The 21,508-nt window shown below is 44.9% G+C and overlaps 1 protein-coding gene across 1 annotated transcript in view; it reads right to left on the bottom strand.

Moving 5' to 3' along the window:
• Sorl1 (sortilin related receptor 1) overlaps positions 1 to 21,508 on the bottom strand; it is a 149,336-nt gene that overhangs the window by 31,734 nt on the left and 96,094 nt on the right. The window contains exons 23-31 of the mRNA XM_003472756.5: positions 20,716 to 20,829; positions 17,171 to 17,293; positions 14,547 to 14,666; positions 8,849 to 8,974; positions 6,262 to 6,369; positions 4,385 to 4,516; positions 3,311 to 3,442; positions 2,589 to 2,723; positions 1,377 to 1,532 (exon numbers count right to left, since the gene is read on the bottom strand). Of these exons, the coding sequence (XP_003472804.1) occupies positions 1,377 to 1,532; positions 2,589 to 2,723; positions 3,311 to 3,442; positions 4,385 to 4,516; positions 6,262 to 6,369; positions 8,849 to 8,974; positions 14,547 to 14,666; positions 17,171 to 17,293; positions 20,716 to 20,829 (1,146 nt within the window). The remainder of the gene's footprint in view (positions 1 to 1,376; positions 1,533 to 2,588; positions 2,724 to 3,310; positions 3,443 to 4,384; positions 4,517 to 6,261; positions 6,370 to 8,848; positions 8,975 to 14,546; positions 14,667 to 17,170; positions 17,294 to 20,715; positions 20,830 to 21,508) is intronic.

Below are 21,508 nucleotides of genomic sequence, written 5' to 3'. Positions count from 1 at the left end.
CTCTTTTTGTAGTTCATTTTAGTTTGAGAAGCATGAATGAGGTACCAACTATTTGCCTATCATAGTGGTAGATACCGCAAAAGATTTAAGCTGTATACAGATGATTCCAAGGCAGGAGCTCCACATAACTCTTATAGAAAAAAAAAAAAAAGGTCTGCACATGTGAAAAAATTAGACTACATAGGGCGGGTCACAGTTAAGAATCAAAAGAGCCAAGGTAAAGCCAATGATCCTGGAAAACACCTACATATCCATTAAGGGAGTCAGAGAAAGCTCCCTGGAGGTGGGGTTTCAAACAAGAATCTCAACCTCAGTGACCCTAAGAAGCCCACGGGGATCTCCTAGGCTCACCCACCTCAGGTGACTCTGTTACAGGTAGTCAATGGGCCGTACTTTAAGAAATACTTATAACATAGCAAGGTCTCTTCTCTATAAAATCCAGGCTTCAATTTGCCTTGATGGGTGGAGGGTTTCGGAGACAGGAGAAGCAGGAGAGTAAGGTAGAGGGCCCAGGAGATTCTGCTAAGGGCAGAAGCCTCACTGCAGACGTACAGCTGGGAAGGAACTGAGTCCAACTGGCACGGATGAGGGGTTCAGCAGGGCTGATGTAAGTATTAAGGGAGCTAAGAAAGAGCTGGTGCACATCGGGCCTTGGAAACTGTAATACGCATCAAGAATTGATGTAGGAAGAACAAGATGATAGTATTGGTGATTTTTAAGCAGGGAAGTACAGTTATCCAGGGAGAGAATCAGATGATTAGATGTCTGCTAGGACAAGGATTATACAAAGCATGGCTAACAAGCCTCTATGCTGTCCTGTTCAAAACACGCTGCCGCTTAGGGAGGAACCCAGCGTCATACACTTTTTGCCCGAGGTGAGAGCACACCCCAAGCAGGTGGGATCCGGAGCAGCCAGCGCCTCACCTTGCCCAGCCCTGTGGTTCCTGCCCAGCCCTGCGGGTTCCCGCCCAGCCCTGCAGCTGCCCCCTGTTCAGCCACTAGATGGCAGTGTTCACTCTTCTTTTACCAGCACAGGCCAGCCAGCCAGCAAACAGGAAAATTGGGCCCTGTCCCGTGAGAGTTTAATACACAGAAGCCTTCTATCATTCCAACTGCAATTTCCCACTGGGAAGGAAGCAGAGGCCGCCGGGCCGCAGCAGGGCTGGGGAGCAGGTGCCTGGCCTCTTCCAGCGGGCAGTTCGGAGGGCAGTTTGGAAATGAGATGCTGCCTTTCAGGCTCCCCTGATTTTCTACCCCAGGAGCAGCACCAGAAGTCTGCCTGCCTCCCCAGTGTTGGGGAGAAGCACGGTGGGGTGCTCCTAGAAGTCCTCTCCCCACAGCAGGAGCCACAGGAGGGGCACAGGGACGGGGCTCACCAAGCGAGGGGCAGGCTTCCTCATCCGAGCCGTCTGCGCAGTCCCGGTAGCCGTCGCACACCCAGGTGTCCATCACACAGGCCCCGTTGCTGCAGCGGAAGTAATTGGGCAGACACGTGGAGGGCCCAGGTGTGGGGGAGGGAAGAATGTGGGAATCTGAGAAGACCAAGCGAGAAGATCCAGAGCATTACTAGAAATCTGACCTCAGACCAAAATGGGTCCCAAACCTACAGCTCATGTCCTAGTCTTAGCTACTCAAGCCCAGAGGCCAGTGACAGGCTCAGAACAGCAGCCCATCTGCAAATCGCTTACAATGGGGAGTCAGAGTAGGGCATCCGCTTGCCTTTTGGGGAGCAGAGTTACCATAGTATCAGATGGATACAAGCTAACTGTGGGGTGAGTTTATCTTTGCAGGGACTTGTGAGGTCTGATGGAAAGAACAGGGGGCCTGGAGGACACAGGATGGCTGGGAAAGCCCCACTGACGCAGTTAATTCATCACGCTGACCGCAGGACCTGCCTTGAAGGTGAGAACACCAAGAGGGAAGTAAGAAAGGCACATGTTCCTCGTCGGTGCTTCTCTGTGTGTCACAGCGTAAGCAGGACCTAGGGACCTTTCACAGTGCAAATTCGCATTCCGGAGATGTGGGGCAGGGCCACAGATTTTGCACTTGTGCATGTGTGTGTGTGTGCGTGTGTGTGTGTGTGTGTGTGTGTGTGTTATTCGGGATTGAACCCAAGATATTGGCACTGAGTTACACTCCAATCCTTTATTAAAATTTTTAAATTTTGAGACAGGGTCTCAGTAAGACACTAAGTTGCCCAGGGCTTGCGTCCTCCTGTCTCAGCCTCCCAAAGTGTTGGGCTAACAGGCCTGCACCACCGCTCTCAGCTGAGATTCTCCATGTCTAACAAGCTCAAAGACCTCGTGCTGAGCAGCAATGCTGTAAACCACCGGTTGTGCCCTGCTAAATCTGCAAAGAATACCCTTGGAAACAGGAGAAAACAATCTCTCTGATTGCAAAACGAAAGAGAAGAGGTCAAAAAATCTCAAGGTCACAACTCTAAAAAAAAAATCGAAAAACATAAGGAATAAAGCAGGCACTCAAGAGACCAAGTTAGATTCGACGCAGACAGGTGAGACTGCTCCAGTGTGTCATGACAGCGTGGTTGGCCAGTTACCCCCACAGCCCCCGGGGGGCCTCCCTCTTACCCCCACAATCCTTCTCGTCAGACCAGTCTCCACAGTCATTCTCCCTGTCACATTTCCACCTGTTGGGGATGCAGTGGCCATTTTCACACCGGAACTGGAAGTAGCGGGAACAGTTTGGAGCTTCTGTGGGGTTTTCTGCAGAAACCAATCACACCCTCAGCATGTCCCCCAAGGCAGTTTAGATGCTAGGCACCTCCTGTCCACCTCCTTCTCGAGGCCCGAGTCCAGGGCCGCCCGCACTGCCCCTCCCGAGGACCCAAGGGCAACGGCACTCGGGTCTCAGCCCTCTGCTCTTGTTCCTCTGCTCTACCTTTTGGTATTCTTGGAGCAATCACGTGAGTTTTTATTTCACCTTTTCACTGAAGGAATAACCTAAGTACTGGTGGTAACTCAGCTGTGTTGTAATTTGTAACTTTGGGGAAGAAAAAGCACACTCTGTAACATGCCCGAGTCCTCACCTAGCCTACCTTCTCTAGATACAGCGTCATCCTCCTAACTGGAGAAAGGACAGAAAATGAAATAAAAACCTTCCTGGCACCTACAAGATCTGAGGTTCCTGCTTCACTCAGTTCTTTCACGGGGGATTTGAGAACTGCAGCAGGCAATGCTAAGGAAGAAGAATACGAAGTCCGCAGGGTGATTTCTAGCTAACCTTTTCTCCTTAACCTCAGGTCCCACTGTCACCCGAAGGCCAGGACACACAGAGGCAGATCTGAACTCACCACAGTTGGCTTCATCAGAGTAATCGCCACAGTCGTCCATTCCATCACATTTCCAAATCAGACTGATGCACACTCCATTCTGACACTGGAAACCAAATTCGTCACACACCCTGTGGAACTCGGGGTCTTGGGCTGCATAAGGAACAAACATCTGTCAGTCCAGATTACTTCTGCACTGGAGAGCTCATGGCAACAGTGCTGCCTCGGAAAGAGGACAGAAGAGCAAACTCAATCTTAATAGAAAACACCTTTGGTTAATTAATCCATTCTGTAAAACTTTATGAGTACTATTATAGACTGAGTTTATCCTTCCAAAATTTATAGGTTGAAGTCCTAATCCCCAGTACTTCAAACAAGTGACTGTTTTGGACATAATTTTAAAGAGCTAATTAAAGTTTAAAGGAGGGCACGAGGGTGGGCCCTAATCCAATATGACTGGTATTTTTATAAATCCAGACACAGGCACGTAGAGAGGAATGGCCATGCAGAGATGCAAGGAGAACGTGGCCATCTATCAGGTCAAGAAAGAGGTCTCAGAGGAAAGCAACTCTGCCAACCTTGACCTTGGACTTCTGGTCTCTAGAACCGCAAGAGAATATACTTCTGTTATGCAAGTCTTTTAATCTGTGGCACTCTGCTATGGTAGCCCAAGTTATAAGCAGGGCACTGTTTGAGGACTGGGGCCATGTCAATGGATGAAACAAAGCCCCTGTTCGGTGACTCGTATTCTAGCAGGAGAGGTAGAGAGTAAAATAAATACACAGTACAAAAATGAAGGGAAGGTGCTGTGCAGACCTTAGGAACAGGTAGGGGAGTACTGAGACTGGGTACTGGGTACATAGTGCTCAGGAAGGCCTCTGGATAAGGTGACACTTGAGCCAAGACCATGGTCATCCATTAGAAGGGACCTCATCCCTTCATGCAAACACTAACAGCTAAAAAGCAGCCTTCTTAAGGAAGGTAACTCAGACAAGGCAAACTCAGATGTGCTGTTGCAACTTGTATGTGCTGGAAGTGCGTTCCAGGGCAGCTCAAACTCATGCCTATGAATGACCGCCCTGCCAGCCCACTCACAGCATCCAGCAAACGCAGGGTCCTCGTCTGATCCATCCCGGCACTGGATGATCCCGTCACACACCATGGAGTGGAACAGGCACTGCTGGCGGTTCTTACACACGAAGTCCATGAAGCGTGTGCAGAGGGGCTCTGTGAGAAGTCGGGGGAAGAAATGGCCATGAGGGCGTGAGGCCAGCTGGGCTCCCCCACTTCTCGGCAAATGACACTGGTCCCAGTGTACACTTGGGAAACAACAGTTACAACCACTGTTGATCGAGCTCTTGCTTTGTGCCAAGGCCAGCACTAAAGTGTTGTTATAAAGAGCATCATTAAACCTTCAACATGATAAGAGATTTAATCATCTCTGCTTTCAAAATGAAAAACACAGGGGTGAGCAGCACTGAATATTGTGCCAAGGATAAATAACTCATGAAGGGGAAGCCAAAGGGAAAGTCAGATCTAATCGGCATCAAAGCCCATGATCTAACTCCCTGTATGACCCTGACTCTTTAATACAGGCACTGGCAAACCTCTTCTGTATGAGACCAGCACTGTAAACTGAATTTTGCTTACCCTTCTTCCCAGAATTCTTACTGTGAAGTTCTAACTCCCAAGTGTAACTGCATTTGCAGGGAGAACCTTTTAAAAATGTCATTAGGTTAAATGAAGTCATCCGAGTCGGGCCCTAATCCAACAGGACTGAGGTCATGAGAAGGGATGGCAGGTATGTAAACAGGGAGAAAAGACCACGGGTGCACAGAGCAGACACGTGGCTTCAAGGGTGAGTTATAGCTGCTTCTCCCCTGGGTTTCCGGCCAAGAGCCTACAGATTTGTCCTGTGACCTCAGCTGGCCATGAATTTCCACCCTGCCAGTTCCCTCTGCAAATTTAGTATTTGCCTGTCCCCATGTGAAACAAGAACTTATAATAAATGTGTCCATCTGTCTGTCTGTCTGTCTGCCTGTCTCTTTCTCTTAATGTCTGTTTTATTTTTTTTCTATGAAGAACCTTACTATCACAGCCAGAGAGCAAAGATGTTAGGCTTTGCACACACACAGCTTCCTGTAGCTGCCCAGTTTCATTGCTATGACATGTGATCAGCCCAGGCAATCCATCAGCAAACAGTGGTTACTGTGTTCCAATACCACTTCATGTAAAAGAACAGAATCTGGTCCACAGCCAGGTTGCCACCCCCTACCTAACACATTATTTCTCACTGTGGCCTGCACGTGAGAAATACATGGAAACAAACAAACAAAAACCCAAGGCCCAAGTCACGCTAAACAACTCAGAATGTTTGGGTTAATGCCCAGGCTCCGGCTCTGCAGGTGATTTCACTGTATACTCAAGGGTGAGCACCACTAGCCCAAGGTACCCTAAAGAGAACTGGGGATGGAAACAGTCACCTGGCATGTAAATGCTTTCTAAAGTAACAATCAGCAACACTCATGAAACCAATCAAAGAGAAGCAACTGTCTAATTGAAAGTAAATGGCCGACTTGCTGTAATTCTTCAGTGCCTAATGCTCCAGCTTTGGAACACTGACAACAATCAAACATAACAAAACATTTTCTCTTCCAGTTCTTATTTCTTGACCTTTTCTCCATAACATATATGAACGTCACATGAAAGTTGAAAAATTACCATCTTCAGTATAAATGAGGTGTACGCGGCAGCCAAACAGTAACACCCAAGCATAAACTAATCCCAGTCCCCAGCCCTCATCCTGCTCTCCTCTGCCCAAGTCTTATCTCCCTGCCTGATCGGTTCCTAGATCCTAGCCAAGCACTCCACAGTCAAGGATCAAAAGCTCACCGGATAGAGGTACTGGAGAAACAACTGGGTTTGACCCAGCTGATACACTTCTTTCACCCTGGTAAGAGGAGAGGACTCACCGCAGTGCTGTTCATCCGAGCCATCGGAGCAGTCCCGTAGGCCATCGCAGTGTTTGCTGGATGGGATACAGGTGCCGTTGGGGCAGCGGAATCCATTGCACTTCTTCTCTAAAATGTAATCCAACAACAGCAACAAATGATGAAGCAATAGGCAGGCACTCACACATCCCTTAAGGCAGGGTGTAAGTTTGTTAACCCTATGATGTCGGCAATAATTAGCAACATTACAAATGTATATATCCTTGGAGCCAACAATTACAAATGTAGAAATGTGTCCTACACAACTGAAAAATAATGTGCATATAAGATGGAGCCAACAACTACAAATGTAGAAATGTGTCCTACGCAACTGAAAAATAATGTGCATATAAGATAAAAGTCTATCCTTAATTTTAAGTACAAGCGTTACACTCCATTGCTAGTTGTAATAGATCAAAACCCAGCTACATGTCCATCATGACGGGACTGTTTAATAAACGACTGTGCATTAGAACGTTAGGCAGCGACACCCAGATTAAAAAGGAGCAATATGGAAATTTTTCCACCAGACATTGGTCATGTGAAAGATAAAAAACCACATGCAGTGTAAGGTTATTTGCATAAAATAGGACAAGAATACAGAGCATATTTAAATTTTGTTTATATAGCAATACATTGCCACAACAGCTATGTTCTGAGAAACCAGTCGATTTTTTTGACATTTGAAAATCAGAATATATTTACACAGACCTAGCTGGTATAGACAGATCACTCAACATGCTCTCTGGATGTTCCACAGATGTGGTAAACACAAGATGTATGAGGCTGCTGCCAGGGCAATGCAGCAGAGCACGCTCCAGTCATTATAGTGAACTTTTCTTCTAGCAATTAGAAGGGTGCATTGTGCAACAGAGATAAAATCCATTGCATAACAAACAGGTCCGTTGGTGACACAGTTGTTTATTATTAATTATCATATGATGTTTGTAATTTTATGTGCTGTACAAATAGCAGTGTGGTATGTTATTTACCACTACAAACACTCAGAGTGTAAAGCACTGCACTCTGAGAAAGGCTACAGTATTACTGGGTGATAGGAAAGTTTCAGTGTCATTACAATCTCATGGGATCACCATCATAAATGTAGTGTATCGCTGATAGAAATATCATTATGGACTGCATGACTGTATATGTGCAAAATATTCTGAAAAGATATTAAAGCCTGGTTTGTTACAAGGATAGGGTCAGAATGGGGCAGACAGAAGAGCAATTTCTACTGCAGTGTTTTTGCATTTCTGCTAGTGTGAACCAAGTAAATGTATCACATATTCAAAAATTAAGTATATCTTTAGGCCAAACAGAAAAGTTTCAGTGAATAGAAAGAAATGAGGACATGAATTCCCATTATAAAATCCTAGATTTTTAAATCTCTTTGACTCACTTGTAGCCTTAATTCTTCAGGAATTCTAACACAAAGCCTGTTTGGAAAAACCCTGCCTAAAAAACTGTTTAAAAGCCTGAGATTTCATAACCAGTTCCAGGGGAAATTAAGCTAGAACCAAGATGAATAATCAGAAGCTCTCACACTAGTTTACCCTCTTTTCTGAGCAGTTGTCACCGCTCAACGTTAGAATTAAACATCAGCTCTACAGGGCAGCTGTAGCCTTGCAAAATCATTGTTTGGCAGATAGCTCCAAGGGGTTTAGATAGAAGGCAAGAAAATGCATTTTAATCCCAGAAAAAGTCATCATTCCTAGGAAATTAGTCAAAGGACAGGACAGTGGTCAGATTTGGGGGACATAGTCACTGACCTGCTGTGGGGAGGTGGAGCCTGGTTGGAGGTGTGCCCCTGGGAGTGTGACCTGGCAGGGTGTCTCCCTCCCTAGTACTGACTTTTTTTTCCCGCTTCCTGGCCACCATGATGTGAGCAGCTTTCCTGGCTACACCTCTCTGCCACTGTGTTGTTTCTGCCTTATAGTCAACCCAGCAAGGACTAGAACCATGAGCCAAAATAAACCCCTCCTCCTGTAAGCTGGGAGTGTTGAGTACTACGACTCGGTGATGAGGAAAGTGACTAAGACAATGCTCCAGGAAATGTTGCAAAAGAAAAACAAGCTTTCACTTCCAAGGACATGATTAACTGTGCCAGCACAACAATATAAAACTAAAAGTACTCAACTGCCCAGGCAGGACTCAACTAAGAGGTTGTAGCAATAAAAACTAAATATGAAACTTCCATAAAACATGCTAACCATAGAAAATAGGGGTACATAGAAACAACTTAAGATGTGTTACGTACATGTACATATAACCAACTTCCCGCAATGCACACGGCCATTATACACTGCAAACTTGTACTAATCATGTTGTTTTTTTTAAGTAGACCATATAAAGACATGTAGATGATAAGCATGATCGTATTAGATGTTGGGTGGTTTGGCAAAGGGATAAGGACAGAAAACCTTAAGAATAGTTGGCGTCAAACAGCACTGTGAATACTGCTTTGTGGTGTGTCATCTCAGACTCTTGGGCTTGTCTAGCACGGCTGCTGCTGATCCTGAGAGCAGTCACTGAGGGAGCTCCAGAGTGAGCGAGGCTCAGTACTTACCACAGCTGACAGGATCCTCATCAGAACCATCCTGACAGTCTGTGTCGCCGTCACATGCCCACCGCTGGGGTATGCAGTGCCCATTGCGGCACTGGAAGTTGGAGGCCTCACAGGTGTGATAGATGGCTGCCAAGATAAAAGGGGGACAGTCACACTTCACTCCTCTCCTCCCCATCAACCATCAGGGGTGGACAGAGATGAGGCTGTGCCAAGGGATTACGGTGTGAACTGCTGGCGCACCTGCAAGGACTCAGGCACCTGAGGCAAATGGGGGAGAAGCTGCTCTCTCTCCACAGGCAGGGATTCCAGGCTGTGGGCTACACGGCAGCATAGGAGCTACTACCCAGGCCTGCATGCCACGCCCAAACTCACCCCTCTTCACCAAGCTCTCTGAGGTCTCATTTCCACAAATGAGAAACAGGCTTGGGAAAATGAACACACTTATATATCATAGCCTGTACTTCTTCTGTAACACGTTGCTACTTTATCCTCTCATATAAGTCCTCCTATTCACCCAGTGCTATGAAATAAGGAATGGTGGTGTGTGCTCTGGAGATAAAGTTCTATACCTGGTCCAACCACTCTCAGGAAGGCTCAAAGTTTTCTGCTTATACTGACATCTACGCAATCTCAGAAGGTCTGAAGGTCTGTGAATTTACAACACTCAAAAACAAAAAGAATGACCCAATTTCAAATTCAGACCACAAAAAACATTAAGGTTCATTCAAAGCTTCAAAGAAAACAGACCTTAGCTCCTAGAAAAACCTGGTGTCCTGGACACTCAAGAGGAACAACCTCCAACCGGTAATAAATAGTGTCCATCACAATCACTTTAAAAAAGGGAAAGAGGAGGAGGAGAAGTACTAGTAGAAAGAGAAGAGGAAGAGGAAGAACAGAAGCGGCTGGAAGGGGAGGAGGAGGAGGAGGAGGAGGAGGAGGAGGAGGAGGAGGAGGAGGAGGAGGAGGAGGAGGAGGAGAAGGACCAGTACACAAATAGAGGAGGATGAGGACCAGGAGGAGGAGGGGGAAGAGGAGCAAAACAAAGGATCAGTTACAAGTGAACCTCATTTCCATATATGGGTTGAGGTCACCTGATGTCCTTTAGAAACATAGCAAAATCTCTGTCAAAAACCAGTGTTCAGGGGCTGGGGATGTGGCTCAGTGCCAGAGCTCTTGTGTTGCATGCACAAGGCCCTGGGTTCGATCCCCAGTATCAAAACCAAACAAAACAAAAACCCCACCAGATTCAAGTGTATAATATCCGCCTCAAACCCAGGAACACTATAAGTGCCTTTTGCATCCCATTTCCCCTTTGCCCTCTATTTGTGTCTATTTGTTGTTCAAGAAAGGCCAGAACTGGCCTTGTTTACAACCAAAATAAAATAAGCCACAGTAATCCTCTGACCCACAGGGAAACATTCTGAGATGTCGTATGGATGCCTAAAACTTTGGCTGTTGGTGAAACATACATATATGGTGTTTCTCCAGGGTAGACACACCAATGAAGTTCAATCATATACCCGATAAGAGATTAACAATAACAAAAAATGAAATAGAGCAATTATAACAACATGAATAACAAAAGTTACTTAAAACTTATGAGTTACTTTTTGCTGGAACTTTCCGTGTAAAATGTTTGGACTATGGTTGTCACAGGTATCTGAAATGATGGGCAGCAAAGCCACGGACGCTGAACCCGAGTGGGGATGAGGCTCTGATAATCTAGCAAGGCTCTGTGTGAGTTTCCGTGAGAACAAGGTGTCTTCATCAGAGGAGGAGGCAAAACAAACCAAAGTGGGTTGTTCAACTACAATTTTCTATTCAACTGCGATAACTGGAAATAAACTGCTCAAGGGTTGGGAAAATTGGCTTACTCTGAGGCTATTATTTTGTGATGGTTAGAAATACAAAGCATCTGACTTTTTGAAACACTTAAGTGCAATCCATTAACTGTGTCTTATCATCTATGGGAACACCAAGGCTGAGTTTGGTAGCATGGAAATAAGTTTCAGTATTTACAACCATTGGCACTTAGCATTCATTAAGTATATTTTAAAAAGACGTTTATCTGTGATAAGATGAATCATGCATGTTACATGAGTTTCTGCCCCAGTAAGAGCCATCACCGGAAATATTTTTGATTTATTGGTGTCACAAGTCTGGCAGCTTTAAAATAAAATTTTTCACTATATCCTTGCTTACTTTCATAAAATATAAAGTCGCCTAAACTGATGCCATACTAATCTACTTATTATTCAGGCTGTGCATTTCATTTTCAACTGAAAACAATTGCAAAGTGCTAGTGGGGTTTCCAAATGACAACTCTGGGAGGCACATCTGAGATCTCCAGATACAATCCCAGAAGCTGAGATCAGAAGCATTGATTGGTTTGCACAATTTCGCTCAAGTGGTCAGGCATGACCAGAATGCATATGAGGTTCTCTTTTTCTGGAATTTTCTATCACGTGAGTAATTTATTAGGCTCTGATTTTCAGTGCCTAGTAAATAACATATGTTTAATTTTTCAAAAAAATTATAAAGACAGAGGAGATTGATTTTAATCCAGATTCAAGAATTTGGGGAGGAAAAGAAGAATCTTCTGCACAAGTGGATTCACCATAAATATGGGAACAGCAGGACTAACAGAATAAAGAATCCAGGAGATAGAGTATCAGTTTCTGATAAAAGTCATTATCCTAGACTTACTCTCTGATTTATATCTTCCCTGACTTACAAGGACCTCCTAGAACATCTGACCAAAAGCAATGAGGAGGACTGTCTCATTTCTTACAAACACTCGACCATTAGGAAGTACACAACAACAACAACAAAATGAACATAAACACAATTTGAATAATTAATGATATAAAAGACAAAACAAAGCATAGAGAGAAACGTTAAAAAATGAAAAGGTACATCTGAAAAAAGATAAACAAGATGTAAAAACTATAATCGTGGTAATAAAAATCTCAACAGATATATCAAACAGCACATTAGATTTAGATGAAAAGAGAACTGTGAAACTGGAAAGCAAGTGGGAAGAAATAACTTAGATTCTAGCACAAAGCCCTAAAGAGACAGCAAACATAAAAACAGGAGGCATAAATAAAAGACAAATAACTCAAAGCAATCGCTTAAAAGAAGACCAGAGAAAGTAGCCAACAGCCATCCCTGTATTATAAAATATTATAACCCAGAATTAATGAGAAATTTAAGTGGTCTGACCTTAAAAAGAAAACAAGATACAATCCAAACAAATAAAAATAACTACATAGAGGTAGGGGAAACTCCAGAACAATGGCAATAAATAAAGGTAAGTGGAGAGCGAAGACTTGTTATTTTAATGGATAATCTCACAGTAGAATTCCAATTGGCATAAGAAACCAGAAAGAAATAGAGTAATTAAAGAAAGTTATTATCAATCTTGAAATTCAGGCCTATTTGAATTCAAGATTGAGCACTAACACATTCACAACAGGGCCAAAATTCATACATCTCACTGCTGGATGGCTCCAAACCACTGGTGGTACATGAGTGATTCACCTATGGGGTGGTAAGGGACAGTCCCATCAGGTAGTACACCCATGCATGTACCACTGGTGGTTTTAACAGTAGAAACATGTTAAGGACATGTTACACTAATGAAACCTTGAGTTTACTTCTCTTGGATTTGTGCTGTGAGAATAACAGAAAAAGCCACCGACTACAAGAAGTAAAGATCCCTGGCAAATAGTTGTGTCCCTAGAGAGGTAAGTTTGATTATTAAGAAGAAAAAAAATGGCAAACTTTTGTTGCTTAGTGGTTCTGGGGAGGGAACCCAGGGGCTGATACACACTAGATATGCACTCACCCCTGAGCTGTGTACTTCGAACACTAATTTTAGGATTTTTAAATTATAAAGCTAAAATACTAAATATTTAGTGCTTTAAAATACATAATACTTTAGTAAGTATTTTAGTGTTGGAATCATAGGCAAGAATTCTAGAGCTTGTATATCTAGGAGAGGAGAATAATATTAAGAACACACACATAATGACTAAAACTAGTAGCTAAAAGAAATCAAATGTATATGCGTGGCTACATCCAAGTGGGTGTGGCTGAGATACAATACAAGGGACAGAAAGAGTCTTCTCTCATAGGCTTTTCTCTTGTTGCTTTTGGTATCTGCTGCCACCATGAACCACTGCCCCTCTGTCATGTGCCACTCTGCTTTGGAGCCAGCTGAGTATGGACTGAAACCTCCACAAACCGTCAGCTAAATAAACTTTTCCTCCCTTTATTTTGGGCAGCAGGTATTTCATCTCAGCAATGAAAGAAAAGTAACCAACACAATGCCCAAAACCAGAGAAGGGTAGGTTGAAGGGAATCCAGACTGCCCAGACCCTCATGCATAGCAGAAGAGGAAGTGAAACAGAGAGCATGTATGCACAACAGGGCAAAGGGAGGTCAGCCCTGACTTATTTTTTTGACATTGTACATCACTGATTTAATACATGAGGAAGTGAAATATCACATCACACATTATAATGGACTTACATCAGGTCTCTAACCATCCTGATATGAGAAGAATCATCCTGAAAACACCTGGATAAACAGCCATGGGAACGAGGCTGCGGCTGAGTGGCATTAACTATAAATTTTCCCTGTGAGCCCTGGCAGGAAAAAGCCAGAGATAAAAGTGGGAGTGCATGAGAAACCCGCCCACAGAACCGAAGTTAGTAATTCATTCTGGAAGACGAGCACATGCTGTTGAAACCAAGACTAGCTAACAGGGTTGTGCAAACAAGATGTTCTACCACACTGCAACTCACAAACTAAAATGCTCAAGTGTATCCCTCTAATTCATTCGCTAATTTTCCATCTAAACCCAAAGCTTCCAGTCAGCTTCTGTGTGTTTCCAGGGCTAACAGCACCTCCTTCAACCACTATATGGGCCACACTTGTGCACAAAAGCATTTTCCAGAAGCAGATGCACAGACATTGAGACTACACCAGAAAGGACATGAGGGAGCTTTCTCAGGGGCTGCAATGTGGTAATGTCACGTAGCATCCCATGTGAGGTACATGGCTACCGACCTGAATGCATGTTGGCTCCATCCTGTACATGGGAGGCAAAGTAGTACCTACTCTCCACACCACAATGTAGGTGGCCACCACTAATTCATTCATGGATTCATAAAAATACTATGAGTGATCCTATAGCAAGAATTAGAACAGTGTCCTTTTCTTATACCTGTTATTCCCTTTACATTTATGTGTCTAATTTTTATTGTTAGTGGAATTTTATGTCAAATAAGCACAAGTATGATTTACTTGTACTGGTTTAGAAGACCCTGAGATGCTCCATTTGAAAAACATGATCTAGCTTAGCCCTACTCCAAGGATGGTCCCCAGACCAGGGGCTGATGGGCGAACTGTTTATTGCTGGACCCAAAGAACTGAGATGAGTGAACCAGAATAAAACCAACTATATCACTCCGCACACTGTTTAGCTCTATCGGCACTTTCCTTACTGAGACTTTATTTATATTCTGGCACAAGCTCCTTGTCTCATCCCAGCCCGCTGAGAATCACTCATCAGTTGGCCTCTAAAGTCCAAGATGATCCTCAGACTTCAGATTCTATGACCAGGTAAGGATGCATGCTAACTTGCACATGAACAGGTAAGTACTGGTGACTGAGGCTAGGAAGTACTGACCGGTACAGTTGGCTTCGTCAGACCAGTCCCTGCAGTCATTGTCCCCGTCGCACACCCAGGACGAGCGGATGCACATGCCAGAGCTGCAGTTGTACTCGTCGCTCCGGCACTGGTGCATTTCTGCAGGGGAGACAACAGATATTGGTGTGAAGATAAAGGCTTGCTCAGAATTCTGTCTGGTATCAAAGCTCGTAGGGCTGGAGACAAGGGCATGGATTACCTGTATATAACTCAGATAAAGAGAACTTTGACTAGGAATGTTTATCATTTTTTACCTGTAAACATATGGCCAGGGAGACCTTTAACCAGTGATATATGTTCACTTAGAGTAATTTCCACCAACATAATGCAAATGGATTATTAACATCCTTAGACTCCCACAGTGGGCTGCCTCTGGCAAGACCAGCCTTGCAGATTTATACTGTGTAGTCCACAGATATCATCGTCTTCTGTGCTAAGATGGGAACAGAGCTGGCAGCAGTGATGCAGGAGATCAAAGAGGAAAATTTTCAAGGAAACCCAAGACTCCTAGAGACATGGCATGTGGTTTGAGAAAACCACATTCTAGTAATGAGAGGTCCATGTGTGCCGATCATGTGGTGAGGCTCGGCTCATGGCAAGAAAGATGAGAGCTGAGCTTCCATGCAGGAGGAAACACATCTTAGGGCAATGTTCTGGATGTCAGTGGGGAAGGCGGTCTCAAAGCCAGTGTATCCTGACATTAGACATGCTACAATATCCTTCCCTAGCTCCATGGAGATGGTTCTCAGAAGCTATGGTCTGAATATGTTCTCTTAAATTTATATGTGCAATTACCTCAAGAGGTGAAGCCTTTTTGAGATCATTAAGCATGGAATGGGTAACCTTACTAAAGAGATACAAGGGTTTACCTTTCCTGTAAGGATATAGAGAAGGTCAATGGGAAAGGTCCTCACCAGACACTGAATCTGGGGGTGATCTGATCTTGGACTTCTCAGCTCCAAAAACAGGAAAAATAAATGTCATTGCTAATAAACTACTCATTCTACGTTATTTCATAATAGCAGCCCCCAAAAGACTGAGACATGGAGCTTTCAAGTGGAATTTTCCACAGTTGGAGGAAATAAGAGGAGCTAAGCAGCAGGTTAACAGTGAAGGTAGTGAAGTGGACACTTACAATGGAGATTCTAGGGGCATGCAGAGGATTTGCATCAGAGAAGGGACGAAGTGGGACCTGGGGATGGATTCGGGACCAATTGGCAGGAATGGGGCATAACGAAGATGCCGACCACGTGCCCTGGGGGAGCTCGGTGACAGGAACACAAAGCCGTGTGGAGCTTCCTCCCCCCTAATCTAGACCTTTGGCTCACTTCAGCCTCCTGAGAACAGCGGAGGCAGAGACAGGAACATGGGAGAAAATGCCTGAGAATCTCAAGCACATGTTTTACAGCCCACAAAGAAGGAGAATTATAGAACCACAAAGAAAAAAAATTCTTCCCAGAGCCAAACCAGGGTTACCATCCATGTGAAAGTGGCCCTGAATGCGCTCCACTCGTTTCCTTGTGTTAAAGTGATTTATGAGCAGTCCCTGCTCGCTTTATTTCAGGCCCTGTGAGTCAAAACACCTGCTCCTAACAAAGCAAGCCCTATCCATGTGCATATGCACAGCTGGCTGGATCTGACCCCGCAGACAGGAGAGAGGGCCTGGCCAGGCACACCGACTCATCGCCATGACCGGGGCAGCATCTGGCCTCCATTCTCACTTCCTTTCTGTGCCTTGGTCCCTCCAACCTGGTGTACTACGCACACTGCACAGCGTTTTCTTCAGTGATCAGCAAGCACAAAACCAGAGCCTGCTAAGGGCTCATGAAACTGACAGCAATGGCGGGCATCAGAAAGAGGATGAGAGCAGGAAATAGGAGACGCAGGTCCCACTCACTTGCTCCTCCATTCTGAACCAGACTACTGTGTCACCCTAAATACGCCCCTGACTCCTATGGACCTCACTGACTCCATGTGGGGATTAAAAGGACCGGACTGTAGAATACTTACCATTCCCTGTCATTGTCAGGCACTGTTCTAAAGTTTTACATTCCCATTCAGAAAACAGGTGTTCGATCAAAGCTTGTATGTCTGCTGACTTTTAACAGAGTTTACCGAATGTGGATAGCTTAAAAAAACAAGCAGTTCACAAAGGTACAGATCTGTGCCTCCAAGCAGCCTGTTTCACACCCACCCCAGTCTGCATTCCTGTTAACCACCCACTGAAACCATTCAGAAATCTTCCTCACCATCACATGTCCCCCTAATAGCGTCTCTGCAAGACAAAGCAGGGTCTGTTTCTGCTTTCCAGATTATAAAACAAAAGCCAAGCAAGGAAAAAAACAAGCGATAGCAGCTGAGTGTAGGCTCTATCTTTTCTGACCATGAATCCCCTTAACTCTGGATCAGTGTCCCCTTAACTCTGATCAGATATTTCTAGAATGCTGCCATGTAGACCGAGATGATCATGCAGCTTAAAGAAAATAAATACTGAAATGCATATCAAAAATCTCCATTCCCTGCCCACCCCACTCACTAGTATAACATGGTAACAGCCCTGCCCCTTCCCCCAGAGTGGATTTCTGGATACCATGTGCCCTTACCACAGTGACTTTCATCACTGTTGTCTCCACAGTCATCCTCGAGGTCACATTTATAGGAGAGTGGGATACAAGTCCCAGACTCCTGGCACCGGAACTGGGTGTCCAGATCACAGATGGTGGTAGCTAAAATGGGAGAGAGAGATGACATACTTGTTAGGTACAATTCATTCCCCTCAGACACAAACTTTCTACTGGAAAACCAATTAAAAAATAGGAGGAAGTCATATGTCATGACACATGCCTGTATCCCAGCACACAGGAGGTTGGGCCAGGAGAGTCCCTGTGAGTTTGAAGCCAGTCTGCAACTACATAATGAGCTGAAGGCCAAGGCTGAGCTACATGGCAAGATCTTGTCTCAAAACACAAAAACAACAAAAATACAAGGAAGCAGATTTTAAGTGTAACAACAGAAATTAGACCTAGACTTAATGGAAGAAATAAATTCCCTGAGAAGAAGAAATTATTAACCAAGAGAGGTAAGAGCAGCTCTTTCCAGGGACAGCTTCAGAGCCTGGAAAAGAAACTCATCTAGCTGGAAGAGAGAGTGAGGGGCTAGACTGCCTCCTACTGCCCCTTCAGAAGCGCAGGCCTGCGCCATGCAGGTGTCTTCATATTACTAAAGCACCCATAGCCACAAACTACTACTGGGGACACCCAATTCCATCCACATAAGGAGGCACCTCACTGTACCTATAGATAGGAAAGGTAATGCAGAGGTAGAATTCTGTAGCAGAGACCTGGGTTCTGTTTGCAGCCAGGCAAGCCTGGGTATCAAATCTGGTCTACACTGCTTTCTTGGGTGATCAATTTGAACCTCCCTGAGCCTCCATTTCCCCAACAGTAAAATAAGAGTATGGTAATGTGACGGTAATGTGGGATTATGGTCAGAAAGATGAAATTTGGAGAGTATTCTACTACCCACCGTTTATTTAACCTGACCCTCTCTGTCTTCTTTATTCCTCTAGAACAGAGTGCAGACATTAACTACCTGGAGAGTATTGTGATGAAAAATAGGAAGAGAACAAGCTTGGGATCACAGCCTCATGCATAAGATATACAGAAATAACGACTCTACAGAGATGTCACTTCTATTCCTTATCACGTTTCATGCCCTTCTGGGATCACAATGAGCACAGAATTGGATTTTCTCCCTCTGCTAAATACAAGCTTGCCGAGCTTGTGCACAAACCCTCACGATTCAAGGCAAGACCCTGCAGGAGAGAGATGGGGAGGAGGGCTGTTCTGCTGAGACAGGGACTGATGCAGGAGACAGCAGGGTGCGGGTGGAGGTGGGGGTGAGCTGCACCATCAAACACCAAATGGCAGCTCTGCCACTGGATAGCCCAGCAGCTCTTATTTGAGGTTCCATTTCTTCTCTGTAATTGAGCTCATGGTGGGAGGCAGGGAATGAATGGGAAATGACAAGGCTGCAGAGGATTTCACGTCAAAACCCTGGTGCCTGACATCCACCCAGCCGGATGGAGGAGTTTGTTTAAGAGGAAGGGAAATCGATTGACAACATCCCTCCTGCACCGCCTCCCTCAGCCCTCCTCAGCTCTTCCCTGGCAGCTGAACTTCCAGCGTGGGCAGCAGCGTCCCTCTCCCGCTGCCTGCCTGTGGGCACAGGTGCCTCTCAGTGTCTAGATACATACACACCTTCCTGGAAAGGGAGACTGTGGGAAGCCTTGCCCATGCCCTTCAGCTTTGTTCCCAAAACAGTGCTTATCTCCTCACCTCTGTCACACATAATGGGTGGGGCTGTAAGCCAAGTGAAACTAGGCGAGAGCAGAGGAGAAAGCAAGTTGCAGGGTTGCAAGAAAAGTGACCCGGCGGTAGACGCTAACACCAAACTAGGAGAACCAAGCCAGCTCCATGCTACATCCCTGGGCAGGAGCTGAAGTCATAAGAAGCTGTGAGGTCAGGCACAGACCTGAGGTGAGGAAAAAGGAGGACCTCACAGAGGGCAGCATAAAGCCAGAAGTGCTTGCTTCACAACCTGGAAGCAATGAGATCCAGTTTGCCTATCGCGCAAACACTTAGCCCAGGGGCAGAGAGGAAATAACACGTTATCTTGTGTTCCTAATCACTGGATATCTAGTTTGTATCTCTCTGCTTCTACTGTGCCTAAATATGTTCAGGCAGTTTTTCTCACAGGTGTGAACTCCAAGAAGGTTCCCACTCTACCAGCCTGATTTGTAATAAATGCTATTCCATTGCTGATTCGTGCTGTTAATAATGTTTATCAATGTCTTTGAAGAGCTGGGCTAATGCTTCACAAATATCACAACTTCCTGTGTCCCTGAGAGCTGGAGATGGCTGTGTCTTTATCAGAGTTCTTTTTTTTTTTTTGTAAAAGACAGAAATGGAGAGGCATATGACTTCCACGCCTGCCACCAAGTAGACAATTTTCCCTGAGTGTAAGAGGCACCAGTTTCTCCCATTCAATTCATTCTGCCAGCAGCTTTTCTTTCCAAAGGTAAAATTTTATCATGTTCATTCAATGGTTGCCAACTGCTCTTCCTATAAAGTGTAAAAGGGTTCTGCAGATCTGGGTTCTGTCTACCAATTCAATTTCTCCCCTTGCTCCACTGGGCCCAATCCTCAGCAATCTACACAAGTCCTGGAACTCAGACTTCTGCCCTTCACATAAGCTACACCCCTGCTCAGGTCTTTCTGCCCTTCACCTCTGCGTGGTGTCCCATCCATCCTTCAGGGCTGTCGATTAGGGTGTCCTACGTCATATGGTGCTTGCCTATCACAGCACTATTGTTTGCTGTAACTACTGCTTAACTTTTTTAACTTGTCCAGCTGACTGTAAACTCCCTGATTTCATCTTGATCACCAGACAGAGCTTAGAACAGAAGGTGCTCGATAAACACACATTGGGTGAGCATACAACCCACAGAAGACAAAGGGTTTCCTTGATGAGGTCAAAGGTATTAAGATTTGTAGTCAATACAGTAATCATTCACTTAAGTAGTTTTCTTTCTGCTTTCTTTAAATCCTGCTAAGCACAGTCATATTATACTTTACTTAGACCTTAGAAACTATTCACTACAAAGATGACATTTATATAGGACCCCTACCAAGATTCCGGGCCAAACTATGAATCACCAATCGATTAGAACAACCTTGTGTAAGCTTGGCAGGGAGCTGACTTCACCTCACTGGAGCAGCACACAAGGTGACACTTGTTGCCCATCCTGGAAAGGCCGATCATTCAACTTAAAAAAAACGTCAACCTCAAAAAACGTCACTGGGTAATCCACTCCAATTCACCAGTTTTCCTATGGGACCAAAACCCAGACTGTCAGTCAGCTCAGTTTCAGTCACGTGATGGACACTTATTGGTAAGTCTCTTGCAATGAGTAGTCAGCTCACTGATTAAACACATGCGTTGCATAGATGATTCTATGTATCTAATACACCTGTGCATGTGGGACTGCGCTTTCTCTGTTGGCTGAGCCCCATCCCTGATGGAGGAGCTGACCAGAATTCTAAGGAAGACTTAGCGTCCTGATAAATGGCCGAGCCACAAGACTCACGGCAGTTCCTCTCGTCGCTCATGTCCCCGCAGTCGTTGTCGAAATCACACCACCAAATGCTGTTGATACAGTTCCCATTGCTGCAGCGATACTGGTTGCGAAGACAGGTGTTCTCTGAGTGGGGAGGAAATGAAACCAGTATTATGCTTCCTGCTGGAGCACGGGACTTTCTGAGTTTCTATTTTCCTTCCTCAAATAACGCTGTGCCTTGAGTGGGAGACACAGGCATGGAAGGAAGGAGACACCTCCCTGCTTCTTTCTTCCTTGATCTTGTGGGAGCAAAAAAGCAGGTTGCAAGCAGCCTTAAGAAGTGGCCGCCAGTAAGACTGGGCATGCTCAGGGTGGTGCGGCCACAATGGCCAGGGGCAGAGAAGAAGAAAGTCAAATTACACACAGGTTCGGTTCCCCATGGTGAATGAGATCGTTACGTATATCGATAATGTACCAATAAAGTTAATTTTAAAAGAAGAAGCGATTACAATGATGAAACAGGACAGTGATGACAGCAGGCGGCTCCCTTGGGAGGCAAGGACAGTGGAGCAGCATTATATCACACAGGTAACTCCGTAAAGGTCCATGTCTACAAAGGACTGGGACACAATAACCATATCCAGGGGTTCCACATCCACAGATTTAACCAACCATGGGTGAAAATATTCCAGGGAAAAAACTGTGTCACCATTAAACATGCATAAACTATTTTTTCTTGTCATTACCCCTACCCAATATGATACCATCTACACCGTATTAGGTATTGTAAGTAATCTAGGCACCATTTAACATGTATGAAACT

The sequence above is a fragment of the Cavia porcellus genome, unplaced genomic scaffold, assembly GCF_034190915.1.
Source record: "Cavia porcellus strain 051 isolate PalLab524CR breed Dunkin Hartley unplaced genomic scaffold, mCavPor4.1 scaffold_9, whole genome shotgun sequence".
Lineage (NCBI taxonomy): Eukaryota > Metazoa > Chordata > Mammalia > Rodentia > Caviidae > Cavia > Cavia porcellus.
This window is presented reverse-complemented; position numbering and strand designations above follow the sequence as displayed.